This window comes from Rana temporaria, chromosome 5, assembly GCF_905171775.1.
Source record: "Rana temporaria chromosome 5, aRanTem1.1, whole genome shotgun sequence".
Lineage (NCBI taxonomy): Eukaryota > Metazoa > Chordata > Amphibia > Anura > Ranidae > Rana > Rana temporaria.
Genome location: NC_053493.1, coordinates 359,456,795 through 359,474,534, shown reverse-complemented (window position 1 = coordinate 359,474,534; position 17,740 = coordinate 359,456,795). Strand labels below are relative to the sequence as shown.

The following is a 17,740-nucleotide window of genomic DNA, read 5'->3' as shown; positions in this document are numbered from 1 at the left end:
TACCTGTCAACTTTGGCTGTGTGGGTGGATAGCTGATGTTTGCTAAATATTACTTAAATATTGTATTTCATTGCAGTCATCATTCAATTTAGCTTCCCAACATCCCCCAGAGCAATACTCACCTGTCCACACTCCTACAAGATCTACACTGTGTGACCCACACACCCTTGGGCTGGCGCCCAGCTTCCTGTGCACGTGCGTGGAAAAACCCAATGCATTCCTATTTAGAAGTCATCTGCTCACAACAGCTGCTCCATAGGAATGGATAGAATTTTTGCGCAGAAGCAGTTAAGCCTGGGTCACACCTATGCATTTTTTTGTGCGTTTTCAGTTTTTCAGAAACACACTACAGTCCATTTAACATGGCTTCCTATGGATATAGTTCACATCTGTGCATTTTACGGAATTGGCCAGGGACTTTTTTCATTTTTTTTTGTTCCATAGACTTCAATGTATCAAAAATGTGTATTTAAAAAACGCAAAATGCACCGGGAACATGCAAACTGCAGTCTGCATAGGTGTGAATCAGGCCTAAGTGACCAGCCAGGAGTGCATCTGTCTGGAGCATGCAAAGATGACTTTGAATATTAAAATATTAGGGGTGCTAGGGAATGGGGGGGGGGGTGCAATTAAAGGATAACATTCTAAAAAAAAGTTATCCTCAACACTAAAATAAAAGAGATAGCATTGATTGAGAGGCCAGTTTACCATGCTTTAAGGACACTTTAAGATACCTTAAAGTGGACGTTCAGTCAATACTAAGCTTAAACCTACTTCTACCGCTATTCTAAACCTATTCTATCCACCGTGTAAAACAAAAGATGCCTATACTTACCTATTCTGAAGTCGCACGACCGATGCCCCATAGTCAGCCTCTGCAGCCATTGTCGACCGTCCCTCCTCTACACTGAAGCCAGTGCTGGAGAGATCATGTGACCAGACCAGAGCAACTTCAGATTAGGTAAGGATAGGCTTTTCCTTTTTCAGGGAATATAAAATAGGCTCAGAATGGGGGAGAAAGTAGGTTTAAAGCAGTTGTAAAGGTACAATTTTTTTCCCTAAATAGCTTCCTTTACCTTAGTGCAGTCAGGACGCCCACTAACACACAACTCCTTTCTCTATCTGCAACGTAGAGAGCGTCCTGACTCTCCTGTAGTCAAAGGGAGGGGGCGAGCACGACACTCCACACCAGGGAGAAAGCCTCGCATTACTGTGTGTAGTTATAGAAAGAAGAACAGGAAGTGAGGATTTATAAATAAGGACATTTAAAAGCAAAATGGAAGGATGAGGTAAGTGAAGGAGGACTGTACTAAGGTAAAGGAAGCTATTTAGGAAAAAAAATTGTACCTTTACAACCCCTTTAAGCTTAGTTAGGTTTTTACTGAACTTACACTTTTTTGAACCAAAGTGTGTTACTACCTTCCAGAGCCGGGCCAAGGGGTGGGCAGGAGAGACAGCTGCCCTGGGGACTGTGGCTTTATGTGAGATGGGGAGGACATCACAAAAAGATTTTTTTTTGGGGGGGGGGGGGGGAGAGATATGTGTTGGGGGGGGGATTTGGGGGGCAGGCAGCAGGGGTAGGAATTGTTCTAGGAGAGGAAATATGAGGGGGGATTTGTGTTTGGAGGGGGGATAGGATAGAGGATTTGTGCTAGGAGGAGGGATTTGGGGTATTTGTGCTAGAAGAGATGATATGGTATAGTGGGGAGGGGAAATTGTGCCAGTAGGGATGATTGGGCGGTATAAGTGCTAGGAGGGGACTTTTTTTGGGCTGGAAGGGGGTATTTCAGTAGGGGTGTGGATTTGTCCTGGGAGGAAGGGGAATTTATGCCTAGGGGGTAAGCATGCAGATTAGTGCTCAATCTTCTGCTACCACCTAATGCTCATACATCTTGGGACTCGGGAGGGGGCACAGTTTGCCATATTTGCCCAGGGCTCTAGATGGCCTTGTCCAGCCACTGCTACCGTCACTTATATTTTCTACTAGATTTGAGGATAAACTTTTTATTTTATGACCTGAGCAATTTTCTACACTGATAACAGCACACAAGTGTGGAACTTTAATAAAACATGAATTAGAATTTGAGAAGGGGAAACAAGTTTTATGATGTAAACACGTACCTTGAAAATCATCCTCAGCTTGCTGCGCTAAACTGTTTCCTAACATAACATTCGATGGATCAGCTTCGAATAATCTACTTTTCCCCATAGAAGCTGTCACTTCTCGGACACCGCCTCCTCTTTCAATACGCAATGTGAACACATTGCCATAGCGCTCCAGGCTTAGCAGTGCCCATCTCCCATGATCTATACGTAGGTCTGGCAGCCTGATCACATGACTCCGCTCGCCAAAGTTGAAACCAACAGCGAGGTGTCCTCCACTAATCTGCAGATGACACAGGTACATGAAGTGATGGTGCTCATCTTAGTATGGAAGGAAAGTTGCTTCATAATAAAATATTCTTTACAAAGCGGGATGTAATACATGAAAAACAAACAACGCATGGGAGATTCCTCTGCTCACCATAAAAACATTTTATACTCTTAAAATTATACTAAAGATTCTATTTTTTTTTAATAACAAACATGTCATACTTACCTCCACTGTGCAGCTTGTTTTGCACAGAGTGGCCCCGAACACTGTTTTCTGGGGTCCCTCGTGGCTCTCTTGGCTCCTCCCGCTTCAGATAACCCCTATGGCGCTTTTCCAAGGGGCTGCAATTGGCGTTCATAGTCGCCGAGTGCAGGACTCGGCCCTGTCCCCCCGGCGCCCGCGTCATTGTATTTGATTGACTGCAGTTCTAGCCAATGGCTGCGCTGCTATCAATCTATCCAATGAAGAGCCGAGAACCTCGGGCAAAGATCCAGCGTGTTCTTGACGCGGGACTTTCCAGGGCTCAGGTAAGTAAAATGGGGCGGGGGGCCGGTAACTGTCAGATATTTTTTCACCTTAATGCATAGGATGCATTAAGGTGAAAAAACATGAGGGTTTACAACCCCTTTAAAGCATATGCAAACCTGAGAACAAAACGTTCATATATTGCAGCTTTCACCTGATGATCCTGCCAGTAACACACTTTCTGTCTAAGGCCCCTTTCACACTGGGGTGGGAGGCGCGGTGGCGGTATAGGGCCGCTATTTTTAGTGACGCTATACACTCGGAATTGCGGTGGTATTTGGCCGCTAGCGATGCGGTTTTAACCCCTGCCAGAGGCTGAAAAAGGGTTAATACCTCCAGCAATGCGCCTCTGCATAGGCGCATTGCCGACGATATAGCTGCGGTTTCCCATTGCTTTCAATGGGAAGGAGCGGTAAACAAACCGCTCCTCTCACAGCTCCAAAGATGCTGTTAGCAGGACTTTTGGAGCGGTCCTGCTAGTGCACCGCTCCAGTGTGAAAGCCCTCGGGCTTTCACACTAGAGAAACAGCAGCGACTGTTTAGGGTCAGTTTGCAGGCACTATTTTTAGAGCAATAGCGCCTGCAAACCACCCCAGTGTGAAAGGGGCCTTAGGGTGACAACACTGGCTCACTTTAACATATCTATGGAGAGCAGTGTTGTCACTCTAGACTGGTCTCCTTCTTCAGACCATAGAGTTACCCCCCTACCCTTTCTTCATCTACCATCTATAGGGGGCAGGTGTTCTGTAGTTCACAAAATATTTCTGGGATGGCTGATAACATTGTATATCAGTTCAGTGCACAGAAAGTGACATGCGCACTGGACTTCTAGCGGGATCAATAATTATATTCCTGCACTTTCTGAAAATTGTTCCCAGACTGAAAAAAGGAAATGAATGCAGCCACCAAGAGGATTGCGTAAAGCTTGTCACCCAAAAGAAGCTCCTGCTGCTCCTTTTTGTGCGAAAAGCTTAATGCGATACAATTTGCAGTGGGGTAGATTCAGAGAGAATTTACGCCGGCGTATCCATAGATACGCCGCGTAAATTCAAATCTGCGCCGGCGTATCTTCTTTCTGTATTCAGAAAGCTAGATACGCCGACATTAGCCTAAGATACGACTGGTATAAATCTCTTACGCCGTCGTATCTTAGGGTGCATTCTCACACTGGCCGCTAGGTGGTGCTCCCGTCGTTTTCAGCGTAGAGTATGCAAATTACCTAGTTACGCCGATTCACAAACGTACGTGCGCCCGGCGGTAGTTTTTTATGTCGTTTGCGTAAGTCGTTTTCAGCGTAACGTTGCTCCTGCTATTCGGAGGCGCAGCCAATGTTAAGTATGGACGTCGTTCCCACTTTGAAATTTGAATTTCTTACGTCGTTTGCCTAAGTCGTTCGCGAATAGGGCTGGACGTAATTTACGTTCACGTCGAAACCAATACGTCATTGCGGTGTACTTGAGAGCAATGCACACTGGGATATGTACACGGACGGCGCATGCGTTGTTCGTAAAACACGTCAATCACGTCAGGTCATAACACATTAGCATAAAACACGCCCCCCCTTCCACATTTGAATTACGTGGGCTTACGCCGGCCCCATTTACGCCGCCGCAACTTACGGAGCAAGTGCTTTGTGAATACTGCACTTGCTCCTGTAAGTTGCGTCGGTGTATCGTAAATACAATACGCTGCGCCGCAACTAGGCGCGCAGGTACCTGAATCTGCCCCAGTGATTGCAAATCGCGTGACAATAGGGGCAAAACCGCACCCTGTTTTAGATGCCATAGAAAATAATGACACCGGATTCTGCATTTTGTGATTGTAGCACGTTTTGAGATGCGCAATTCTGCCACAATCCCCAAACACCCAGGTGAGAAAGTGGCTGTAAAGGCTGAAGGTTTTTTATTCATGCATGAAGGTAAAAAACCTTAAGTGTGCAGCTCCCCCTCAGCCCTGCCAATACTTACCTAAGCCCAATCTCGATCCAGCGATGTGCACGAGACCCGAGGCTCTCCTGGGTCACTCCCTGCTGATTGGTTGACATGCAGGAGCCATTGGCTCCCGCTGCTGTCAATTAAAGCCAGTGAGGCTGGGCTGAGCCGTGCTTTCTGTGTATTATGGACACAGAGAGCTGGCTCGGGAGCGAGCAAGCAAGCAGGGGTGCCCCCACAGCAAGCAGCTTGCTATGGGGGCACGCGGCAAGGGGGAAGGGCCCAATTTGGTGGCAGGGGACCCAAGAAGAGGAGGATTGGGGCTGCTCTGTGCAAAACCATTATAACATGGTTCTTTTTTTTCAATACATTTTTCACCTTTGCAATAATTAAGCTCCAGCAACGTGGTGGGGGGTGGACAATTCTAAATTCTGGGGGTGCTCCTACTGCTAACATTATAGCAATGCATGATGCCATGCATACTGCCCCAGAACATTACTGGTTGGTATGGTGTAGGTGGAACCATGGCAACTCATGGTGCTGATCTAGGGCAAACTGGGCCCCTTGCTCCAGGCACCCCATGGAAACCCAAAAGGCACCCTAGTTGAAATCCTGAATTAAAGAACACAATAAATATCTGGTTGGAAATACTCATTCTATAGGTTCATGTGATTGTTACCATGATGAATTGCCACGTCTTTCTATTTCATATATTATCTGTGGTAACTAACATCCAGCATTTTTTCAGCTCACCTCCAGCTTCAGAAAAGAGGACCTGTCCCGGGAAGTCAGATGGAGTATAGTAGCAGAAGATATTCGAGTACGAAGCATGAGTTGTATAGAAGTATAGTGCAGGCTGAGCGGATGATGAATCACATAACGAATCCAACTTCCTTTCTCAAGGCTCCATTCCTGTAGGACTAACAGACACATCATACACTTACATACCTCCTATGTGCTGGGTATTACAATAACAGAGATACACATAAGTAGGGTTACAAGGATATGTATGTGCTTATTACATATGCAGACTAGGCTACAATAGTTATTGGTGTGTTGTAGTCAGAGCCAGGACAGGGGTGGGCAGGAGGGGATGTTGCCCTGATGACTGTGGTATCATTTGAGAAGGTGGGGCACCACAAGTAGATTGGGGGGGAGGAGATTTGTGTTTGAAGGAGGAGTTTGACATGGATGAGCGAGTTTGGGGTGGAGGAACTTGACTGGCCTGCACAGAATCCTGACCTCTACCCAATAGAACACCTTTGAGATGAATTAGAGTGGCAACTGCAAGCCAGGCCTTCTTGTTCAACATCAGTGCCTGACCTTTACAAAGGCACTTCTGGAAGAATGGTCAAACATTCTCATAAACACACTCCTAAACCTTCCCAGAAGAGTTGAAGCTGTTATAACTGGAAAGGGTGGGCCAACTCAATATTAAACCCTACAGACTAAGACTGGGATGCCGTTAAATTTCATGTGCATGTGAAGGGGCAGGCGTCCCAATACTTATGGTAACATAGTGTAGATCTAAAGGAGACTGTATCAGTGGCGGTTCGTCCATAGAGGGCGCTGGAGCGCCGCCCCCTCTGGCTCTCTAATAACATAGATTCATGCATTGCACGAATCTATGTTATTATTGCCGCTGCCGCTGTTCTAATCAGATGGTCGGCGCTCATGCCCGGCCATCTGAATAACGGCAGCTGGTTGGCTGTACGGAAGTGCCTATCAGAGCCAACGGCTCTGATAGGCTTTTCCGAGTACAGCCCTCGAGTCCCGGAAGCTTATACAAGGAACGCACTAGGGATGCGCTCCTTCGATAAGACTGACAGGCGTCTCAGCCAATCAGGTTGGCTGATTCTGGCTACCGGTAACCTGATTGGCTGAGACGCCTGTCAGTCATCGAGGGCGGTAGAAGACATTGAAGGACGTGGATGGCTGACTCCAGTAAAGGTAAGTGCCGGGCGGGGGGGAAAGGGGCACTTTACAGGGCACAGCGGCGACATCAATGGGCACAGTGGCGACAATGGGCACAGTGGGGACAATTAAAGGGCACAGCGGTGACAATTAAAGGGCACAGTGGTGACAATTGATGGCACAGTGGCTGCGTTTGATGGCATGGCACAGTGGTGACAATTAATGGCACAGTGGCTGCGTTTGATGGCATGGCACAGTGGTGACAGTAGATGGCACAGTGGCTGCATTTGATAGGCACAGTGAGGCTGCAATTTTTTTTTTTCGTTTGCGCCCCCCCAAAATTTTTGAACACCAGCCGCCACTGGACTGTATAATGGCCATCCTAAGGTCTACATATCCCATGGTACCTTGCTGCATACAAGCAGCATTTCCCATATTGACTCCGCCTCCTGAAACTCCTCCTCTCAGCACCTCTATAGTTCAGAAGGCAGGCTCTGTGAATTCTGTGACACAGCAGTGTCTACTCACAGGGCATAGTGAATATGTGTCACAGAATTCAAGGAAGTAAATGTGTGGGGTCTTCACAAAGTAAGTGTAAAAACGACAAGATTGTTCAGATTTTTAGGAGTGGGCTAGAAGTAATTGAAATACAATTTGAAAATGAATATATGATTTTACATATTGACCGCAGATACGCTTCAAATCAAAACCAGTGATTATGAAAGACAAAGTAATATAACCACACAATAACCACTTACTGACCACCCTATAGCAGATTTACTGCTACAGGGCAGCCGTTCTGTACAGAATCACGTCCTTTAGTGAAAGCAGCACATAGTACACACAGATACCGGTTAGGCACACATTTAACCCTTTGATCACCCTAGATTTTTAACCCCTTACCAGACAGTGTCATTAGTACAATGACAGTGCATATTTTTAGCACTGATCATTGTATTAGTGTCACTGATCCCCACAAAGAGTCAAAAATATCAGTTAGTGTCAAATTCACTGTCGCAATAACAAAAAATTCCAGTATATATCCCATAGTTTGTCGACACTTTAACTTTTGCGCAAACCAATCAATATACGCTTATTGGGAAATTTATATATATTTTTTTTATTTTTTTACTGGATATGTTTTATAGCAGTAAGTAAAAATGTATATATATTTTTTTTCAAAATTGTCGGCTTTTTTTGTTTATAGCACAAAAAATAAAAAACCCAGTGGTTATCAAATACCACCAAAAGAAAGCTTATTTATGTTCATGAAAATGGGTCATGGATTACAAATTTTTTTTATTTAACTTTTGCTTTCCATTTTACCTGAATCACAGAGTTTCCCATAATATCCTGGATGACAGACACATTTAGCGAAAGTCTGATCACTTATGCAGTATCCATGTTTTCCACAAGGTGGCGATCTAATTCTACTGCACTGCTCATCTGTCACAGCACATCCTGCAGCACTGTTCACCGATTCCAGGGGCTTCTCCAAATCATACATCTCCAAAAACACAAAACAATTCAGTTGGTTAATTCTACTTCCGAAAATAAATACCATTTAAGACTTTGCATTTGTACATAAGAATGGACCACCAAAATCCACATATTTGTGCTATATTTCAGTAACAAATTGATTAGTAAGATTCCAAATGTAAAATAATCTGCAATTGAATTTAACCCCCAATATTGCATAAAAGGCAAAACCCATCAGTATGGTGCTTCTTCCTTTTTGTATAGACATTGGCCCAGATCCACGTAGCGCAGCGCATTTGTAAGTCCGGCGTAGTGTATCTCACATACACTACGCTGCCGTAACTTACAGCGTATTTTCCGTATCCACATAGAATTTGCGCCGTAAGTTACGGCGGCGTAGTGTAACTGTGTCGGCGTAAGGGCGCGCAATTCAAATGGATAAGATGCGTGTTTTATGGTAATTCCTATTGACCCCACGTAAATGACGTTTTTTTTTAATGGCGCATGCGCCGTCCGTGGGGGTATCCCAGTGCGCATGCTCCAAATTAACCCGCAACAAGCCAATGCTTTCGACGTGAACGTAATTCTACGCAAAGCCCTATTCGCGAACGTTTTAAAGGGTTGCCATCTCATCCCTTTAAAACAGAACACATATTAATTACACAGGTTCTGGGGCTAATTTAATGCAAATAAGGAACCAAGTGAGTTTAATTACCTCCTTAATCAGCCACAGAACCTGTGTAATTAATATGTGTTCTGTTTTAAAGGGATGAGTTGGCAACCCTAACGTTTTACACAAAAGACGTAAACAACGGAAAATTTGACGCTGGCCCGACGTCCATACTTAACATTGGCTACGCCTCATATAGCAGGGGTAACTTTACGCCGGAAAAAGTCTTACGGAAACTACGTAAAAAAATGCGCCGGCCGGACGTACGTTTGTGGATTGGCGTATCTAGCTAATTTGCATACTCGACGCGGAAATCGACGGAAGCGCCACCTAGCGGCCAGCGTAAATATGCACCTTAGATCCGACGGCATACTAAGACGTACGCCAGTCGGATCTAGCCCAGCTTCAGATGTATCTTGTTTTGTGGATACAAAACAAAGATACGCCGGAGCATCCTAGAAGTTACACGGCGTATCAATAGATACGCCGACGTAACTTCTTCGTGGATCTGGCCCACTGTATATATGTGTGCACGTGTTATATAGATACTGTATGTATGTATGTATATATATATGTGTATATATATATATATATATATATATATATATACATACATACACACACACACACACACATATACACAGTGGGCCAGATTCTCCAATAATCTGCGGCGGCCTCGCGTAAGCTATTTACACTACGCCGCCGCAACTTACTGGAGCAAGTGCCGTATTCCTCAAGCACTTGCTCCGTAGTTTGCAGAGGCGTAGTGTAAAAGGCCCGGCGTATCCCTGCGTATTTCAAAGGGGGCACGCCCCCGTTTCGATCGAACTGCGCATGCGCCGGGCTAAAAATAGCCCAGTGCGCATGCTCCAGTTCTCAGCGGAAAACGTCAATGACGCCGACGTGTGCGTCATTGACGTAATGTCGTATTCAAGAACGACTTAGGAAAACGACGTACCCGACGGGAAAAGACGGCGCGGACCCGACGCCATACTTAACATGGTATACATGGGACTGGCGTAAGGTTACCCCTCATATAGCAGGGGTAACCTTACGCTTACGCAAACGACGTAAGGGACGGTTACGCGGATACTCTGCCGTAACTCTACTGAGAATATGGCCCCCAATCTATATACACGTGTATATTGTTGTTAATATTCATTTTGAACCCACTGGTGTTGAAATTAGGAAGAAATAAGCCTTCTTCCTCTTATCACACCAGCTTCTCTCCCAGATTCTCCACCTCTGAGCTGGTGAATCTGGAAGGGAGATATTTCAGGTGAAATCTTCAGATCTCGGTTTATTAAACTGGCCGTTTGTGACAAAACATCCATGTGCTGTGATGTGAAGTGGAGAATGTGTTCTCTGCTCCTTATCTCCGTTTATTAAATCGGCAATGCTCTGTGATAAGCCGTGATCATCATGATCTCGGCTTATCGCGGTTTATTAAACGTACACCTCAATCATATCTTACCTTACTATCCACCTGCAGATTTCTGATGCAGCCAGAAAACCCTGTGAAGTGGATGGATGAATGAATACTGCCTGGTATATTCTTTACTCCTCCAAGCTGCAGGGGCTGGTAAACATTGAGGAATCTAGAAAACAAGATGCAAATGCAGTTTACAGTTAATATTCAAAATCAATACAATTCACAGATTATGATAAAGCAAATTTGGTTGCAGGAAACCTAGTAAAATCTTGCTTACTTGATACTGTATACAGGGTTTTTTTTCCTCAGAGAATAGGTGCAGGAACTCTTCCTTTTGGACTTGCCCCGTCTTACCTCGTCTTCACCACTACCTACCTCCGAGCACCGTTCCTTGGTCCCACCTCCTACCCACCTCCTAGTACTGCCCCTTTAATTTGTTAATCATAACAAGAAAAGCAGTAAACTAGATCCCCTGCAGCCAATAACAATAGACCCCCAGCAACAATAGATCCACCAGCAACAATAGACCACCCTCAACAAAATAACCCCCCCCCTAGCAACAACAGACCCCCAGCAGCAACAAAAGATCTCCCTGCAGACAGTTTCGATAGACCATTCAACAGCCAGCTACAATAGAATTCTCCCTCAACAGTAGATCCCTCCAGGCAACAACGGACTCTCCCAGCAACATAAGACCCACCCCAGCAACAATCCTTAGGGGCGGACTTACCATTTTGGCTCTCAGGCACTACCCGAGGGCCCCATGCCACCATCAGGGTTGCCAGCATCAGCAATGTAAAAATCTGTGTTTTTTTTTTTTTTTTTACATCTGTCCCTGAAATGTCCCTTACCGACATCCTTCTGGTCGAAAAATCCCAAGATTATAGCTGCCCCGTCTCTCCAGTACCTTTTTAATGAGTGTGTGTGTGTATGTATACTGTGTATGCGTACTGTATGTGTGTGTGTGTGTACTGTGTGGCCCATAATCTCCTTTTGCCCGGGGTCCCCATAATCTCCTATTGTCCGGGGGCCCCATGAGTTGTCAGTCCGCCCCTGTACCTCCTCCGCAACAATAGACCCTCCCCCTGCAAAAATAGATCCCTTCCAGCAACACTATATCCCCCAGCAGCAATAGACACTGTAGCACAACCCAGCACCCCTTGACATCACATACATTCAGTGCTAGAGGTGCCGGAACTGCGTTCCCCCACATTCCCGCTGAAAAAAAGCCCTGACTATATATAATATTAACGTAGTTGTAAGGCTGAAGGTTTATTACCTTCATGCATTCTATGCATGAAGGTAAAAACCTTCTGCTGCTCCCCCTAATACTCACCTGAGCCCTCTCTCAATCCAGTTGTCATTGGCTGAAACACAGCAGCAGTAGCCATTGGCTCCCATTGCTGTCAATCAGAGCCAATGAGGAGAGAGTAGGGGCAGGGCTGAGCCACTGCTCTATGCGCGTTGCTGCATTTTGAGGTAATACAGTGTCATGAGTGGGCCCTTTTTAATTTTGAAAACAGTGAAGAATGGTTAAAACCCCTATCTAGTTTTTCTTTGCCCATTGTGTTCCATAGAGGAAATTTCCCACACGGTCTGTTCCAGAGACAATGGTGACAAAAATTCACAGAAAGGGCTCATTTCCACAGTGGTGTGCTTGGGGAGAAAGCACTTAAAGGGTTACAACCATTAGATTGCTAATATTTGCTAGATAAAGGGCACAGTGGTCACTAGGACAAATGGAGAAGGTGAATCTCCCAGTGGGGACACAGACAGCAATAGAAACCCTATAGGGGTTCTAACCCCTCACCACTCTATCTGAAATACATTAAAAACAGTTTTGGCTTTAGGCACACTTTTTTTCGGTTTGTACAATAGAAGATAAATGGAGTGTCAGGGCTGGGCTCAGCTCTTCTTTCTCTGAGCTGGCCGCTCAGCTGTCAGCTAATTGCCAGCTCCTATCTCTCCACAGTGACTCACCCGTTGATGATATCCTGCTCGTCAGTCCTGCCTACTTAAGTCGTCCAGCCCAGATGATCTCTGCCTTCGCCTTGGTCACATCACAGAGAATATCGCCTGCGTTCCTGTTAAAAACTAGCTTGGCTGACATTGCTTCTGGCTCCAGATCCTGCTTGCTGTTCCACTACGCTGATCCCTGGCTTCCTGACTTTCTAGCTAGTCTGACTATCCGTTCCGGTTACCGAGTATTATGCTATGTTTTGACTATGTTTTTTCTATTTACTTTTATGATTAAACAAGTGTGATTTAACTGTACTTCTGTCTTGGTCTGATTCATGGTTTCTGACTTGGAGGACATGTGATCAGCAGTTAAATAACTATAACTTCCATTTTTAATTATGTTTTTACATTACAGTTATCTTATTACCTCTTGCTCCCAGGCGTCTCTCCAGACACTTCACACCATGACCAGTCTGCATGTAATCCATCAGAGTCTTCACTCACCAGGTCTCCCAAGCAGTTATCAAGGGTCATCTTCACCCTCTAATGACAAAATATTTGACAAATTAGTAATATTATAAACAAACATATAGCTGTAGATAGGGTTGGAAACTGTCCTTCATTATCAGGAACTTTATTTTATTTAGTCCTTTGCAATTACTTTATTGTCTTTTGAGATCAGTGATAAGCTGTGTCGGGGTCAACCAATCAGTGGAAGTTATGTTGTGTCTGGGCCAGCCAATCAGTGGAAGTTAAGCTTTGCCTGAGCCAGTCAATCAGTGGAAGTCATGGTGTTTCTGGGTCAGCCAATTAGTGAAAATGAACCTGTGTCTAGGTCAGACAATCAGTGGAATTTAAGCTGCTTCTGAGACAGCCAATAAGTGGGAGTCATGATTTCAGTATGACCAACCCACGAGCCACAGAAAGATATGTTCATTGGTTTAGCAGAGCAGAGTTTTTTTTCCATTCCTTTTCATATTTGCTCAGCTATGGCTAAAAGAGAAAAGTATCCACAAACAGGTCCCAATTTTTGAATTATCCCACATAAATCTTTGAATTATCCCACATAAACATAAAAACCCCTGTATTTAACATCAAACAGCCGACGTACAATGACGGTCTGCATGTGGTTAACACGGGGTGATTTACTAAAGGCAAATAGTTCACTTTGCACATGCAGTTTCACTCTGCTAGCGCAGTTGCTGCAGATCTTAGTTAATGAGGTAAAGCTTCACTTTACAAAGAATACCCAATCACATGCAAGGAAAATAAAAAACAACATTTTTGCCTGCACATGATTGGATGATGGAAGTCAGGAGAGCTTTACCTCATTTACTAAGCGCTGGAACAACTGCACTTGCAAAGCGCACAATCTATTTGCCTTTGGTAAATCAAGCCCAAAGTGTTTGTGTGGAGCACTATTTGATATATAGTATTAAAGTGACTAATGCCGCGTACACACGACCATTTTTCATGATGAGAAAAATGCAATTTTTTAAATTGGTCATTAATAACGATCGTGTGTAGGCTCCAGAGCATTTTTCTCGACGAGAAAATGGGCATTAAAAATTTAGAACATGCTCTTTTTTCACGTCGTCATTTTTTTTCTCGTCGTGAAAAATGGTCGTGCGTAAGCTTTAATGACGGGGAAAAAATGTGCATGCTCAGAAGCAAGTTATGAGAAGGGAAATTTGCATAATCAAGCCCAAAGGGTGGCGCCATTCGAATGGAACTGCCCCTTTATAGTGCCGTTGTACGTGTTGTACGTCACTGCGCTTTACTCAAGCATTTTTTATCACGATCATGTTCAAGCATTTTTTATCACGATCATGTGAGTGCAAGGCAGGCTTGACAAGAATCACATCGAGAAAAACGTTGTTTTTTTCCATGACATTAAAAACGGTCGTGTGTACGCGGTATCAGAACTATAGTGGAGTCCCGAGGGTGCCCCTTTTTAACTGGTAATGTCTTAGCTCATATTTTGTTGACTAAAAACAAATAAATATATAAAAGGTTAACATTTTAAAATTGTATTCCTGAAGGTAATAAAAAGTATATAAAAACACGTGCTATGATCTGGTGGCCCAACAAACCCTGTTTCTTCATTTTAAGTGGGAATGCTGTAAATATATATAGCTAGATTCATAAAGACTTACGAGGGCGTATCAGTAGATACGCCGTCGTAAGTCCAAATCCACGCCGTCGTATCTTTAAGCGGTATGCTCAAATTGAGATACGCTTCTCTGATACAACCGGCGTAAGTCTCCTACGCCGTCGTATCTTAGCTGCATATTTACGCTGGCCACTAGGGGCGTGTACGTCGATTTACGCAGAGAATATGCAAATGATCAAGATATGCCTATTCACGAACGTATGCAGGGCCGTCGCATATAAGATACGCCGCCAATGTTAAGTATGGACATCGGACAGCCGTCGAATTTCACGTTGTTTACGCCGTTTGCGTAAGCCGATTCAGAATGGGGCTGGGCATAGGTTACGTTCACGTCGAAAGCAAGGAGTATTTGCAACGTGATACTGAGCATGCACGCACATGCGCCGTACAGTCCAGGGACCAGACAGATAGCCAGCTAGACACCGCAGACAGGCAGGCAGGCTCCTACAATCTTTGCTGCATGAATCAACTTGCAGCCCATAGGACCGGCTCCTTCCTTCCCTTCGTGGGCCCCTCTCTTCAGGTAAGACCCTGTCTTTCAGGGCCATCTTTCCACCCCCAGGAATCGCTAGTGACCGTCCTTTTCAGGACAGCCACTCCAGCGATCCAAATTGCGGCTGTTTACCTTCTCTTAGAGCCGCATGCACCCCAATCAGTCTTTTTTCTGGCGATCTGCGGCTCTTTCCCGCATCAGCGCCAGACCAGGCCTTATTCGCGGCCGCCGCAATTAGGAAAGACCGCGGCTTCAGCCGCGGCCTAGCAGCGCGCCGCAAAAAGGAGCACTGACAGCCTGGAAATTTTCCTGGAATTGTCAGGGATCATCCCCCTATCCCTGGAGGATCCTATCCTCCCCTGGATTAACAACCAGCTCATACCCACCAAGCCAAACAGCCCCCAAACCTGAGGCCTGTGGCCCGGTCGGCGGCCATCTTGGTACTCCTCAGCTACAGTGACACCCTTCTTCCCCCCCTTCCCCCCCCCCATTCCAAACAGTACTTGATCCAGGGTTTCGTCCGATCGCCTTTCAGGGATCAGGAAGGAATTTTTTTCCCTGCGGCAGCAAATTGGCTTAGCACTGCCAGGGTTTTTTTTGCCTTCCTCTGGACCAAGGCCAAGCGAGAGGATTCAGCGAATCTTCCCTCTATTGCAATTAATCCCCCCCCCCCCCCCCGGTGACTGGCAACAATGGTTAAACTGCGATACTCTGCAGAAACGATTTGGGGTCTGAGACAATTCGCAACAGTATTACCAGCCGTCACCAAAAAGGCCTTAAAAATAGACCAACTTTTGAGATTCGATCAACGATCGACCATCAAAAATTTCAACCATTTAACCCAGCTCAAGCACATATCATGTGCTTTGATCAACACAAGATCGGCAGTAAAACACCGATCAGAAATCCACGATTTCTTACTACAAAACGATCTAGACTGCCTCTTTATCACAGAAAGCTGGCTTTCAGACGACTGCAACACCATTCTTGGAGAATTGGTGCCAGAAAATTATCGAATTATAACGGAAAACAGAATAGGGCAAAGAGGAGGAGGCCTGGCGGTGATCCACAAGAATCACATTACAATCACTAAGCCGGTCCTTCAAAATCCTCTTCCATTTATAGAAACCCTTACTCTTCAACTTCAAACTTCCCCCCAGGAGACTGTTCACGTTCTCCTCTGCTATAGGCCACCTGGGCCAAAATCGCAGCTTCTACCATCATTAACGGAGTTCATATCCACTTATACCCTTAACAGCAAACATCTTTTGCTGCTCGGGGACTTCAATCTGTGGGCCAACTCCTCACAGGATCCCATTGCGGATGCCTGCATCGATCACCTGGAAGGATTAGGACTACAGCAACTTATGTATATGCGGGCCAACACATGCTTCAGGTCACACACTCGACCTAATTTTCAGACAAAATCTGAAAATAAACATTTTGGGAAATGAACCTTTGCCATGGACAGACCACCATGCAATTAGTTTCATAATTTCCAAAATTCCACCAGTTATAAAAGCACCCAAGCCGGTGACAATACACTGGGCTAGATCTCAGAAGAAGCTCCATTCGGAACTCTTCAAATCTACCTTGGGAAACCGAATCGAAGCTATTCATCCTCAGTTAACAGCCTCAGATACACTGGATGCCATAAATGCAGCTCTGCTACAATCAGCCGACTTAGTAGCACCGAAACGCAAAGTCCGCATCCGGAAAAAAAAGTCCGGCTGGTTCAACAACCAGCTGTCCCTACTGAAGCAAGAGCGCAGAAGGGCGGAAGCCGCCTGGAAAAGAAGCCCTTCAGAAGATCACCTCATCATCTACAAGGCAATAACAACACAATATCATAAAGAAATCTTCAAAGCCAAGAAACATCATTTTTCTATGAGGATTAACAGCGCCATGAACCGCCCCCGAGAACTCTTCAAGATGGTCACCCAGACCATGAATTCGGGATGTCTTGAAGTCCCCAATTCAGACACCCAAGAGTTCTGTAATGAACTATCGGATTTCTTCATCGACAAAATCGAAAGAATCCGGGTAAGTATTCTGCAAAATAATACCCCCCTCAGCCCCCTCTTCAATCAACTACAAAACACCAACAGAAACCTTCTGCAATCAACTAAGTTCACTCTGGAACCCATCTCCATCGATACCACCAAAAATATCATTGGTGCGTTGCGGAACAGCACAGCACCCAATGACATCATTCCCACCAAGCTGCTGAAGGAATGTGCCGACATTCTGGCGCCTCCCATCACACAGCTTATAAATCAGTCATTTAAGGAAGGCATAGTGCCATCCCTGCTGAAAGAGGGCACAATCCAGCCCATCTTGAAAAAACCTAACTTGGATCCCAAGGACCCAACTCACCGCCGCCCCATAACAGGCCTAAATGTTCTCTCCAAGATAATGGAGAAAATAGTGGTACAACAGCTGCAACAGCATCTGGATACCCACAATCTACTCGATCCATTTCAATCAGGTTTCCGTCCCGGACACGGGACAGAAACGGCCTTACTCAAAATATGGGACGATGCCCTCGAGGCCGCAGACGAGGGAGAATCCTGTCTCCTGGTTCTGCTGGACCTAAGCGCAGCCTTTGACACAGTAGACCACAAAATGTTACTGATGCGACTGGCCGAGGTAGCCAGAATCGCAGAAGGTGATTTACCATGGTTTTCCTCCTTTCTTGAAAACCGATCACAAACAGTGAAACTGGGATCTTTCACGTCGGAAAAACGCACGGTGCCATGTGGAGTCCCCCAAGGATCCCCCCTGTCATCG

General features: G+C 45.3%; 1 protein-coding gene across 1 annotated transcript in view; it reads right to left on the bottom strand.

The window, feature by feature from the left end:
• LOC120941356 (neural-cadherin-like) overlaps positions 1–17,740 on the bottom strand; it is a 140,901-nt gene that overhangs the window by 22,808 nt on the left and 100,353 nt on the right. Inside the window, exons 25-29 of the mRNA XM_040354693.1 lie at positions 12,712–12,827; positions 10,368–10,491; positions 8,071–8,251; positions 5,584–5,750; positions 2,122–2,386 (exon numbers count right to left, since the gene is read on the bottom strand). Coding sequence (XP_040210627.1) covers positions 2,122–2,386; positions 5,584–5,750; positions 8,071–8,251; positions 10,368–10,491; positions 12,712–12,827 — 853 coding nt within the window. The remainder of the gene's footprint in view (positions 1–2,121; positions 2,387–5,583; positions 5,751–8,070; positions 8,252–10,367; positions 10,492–12,711; positions 12,828–17,740) is intronic.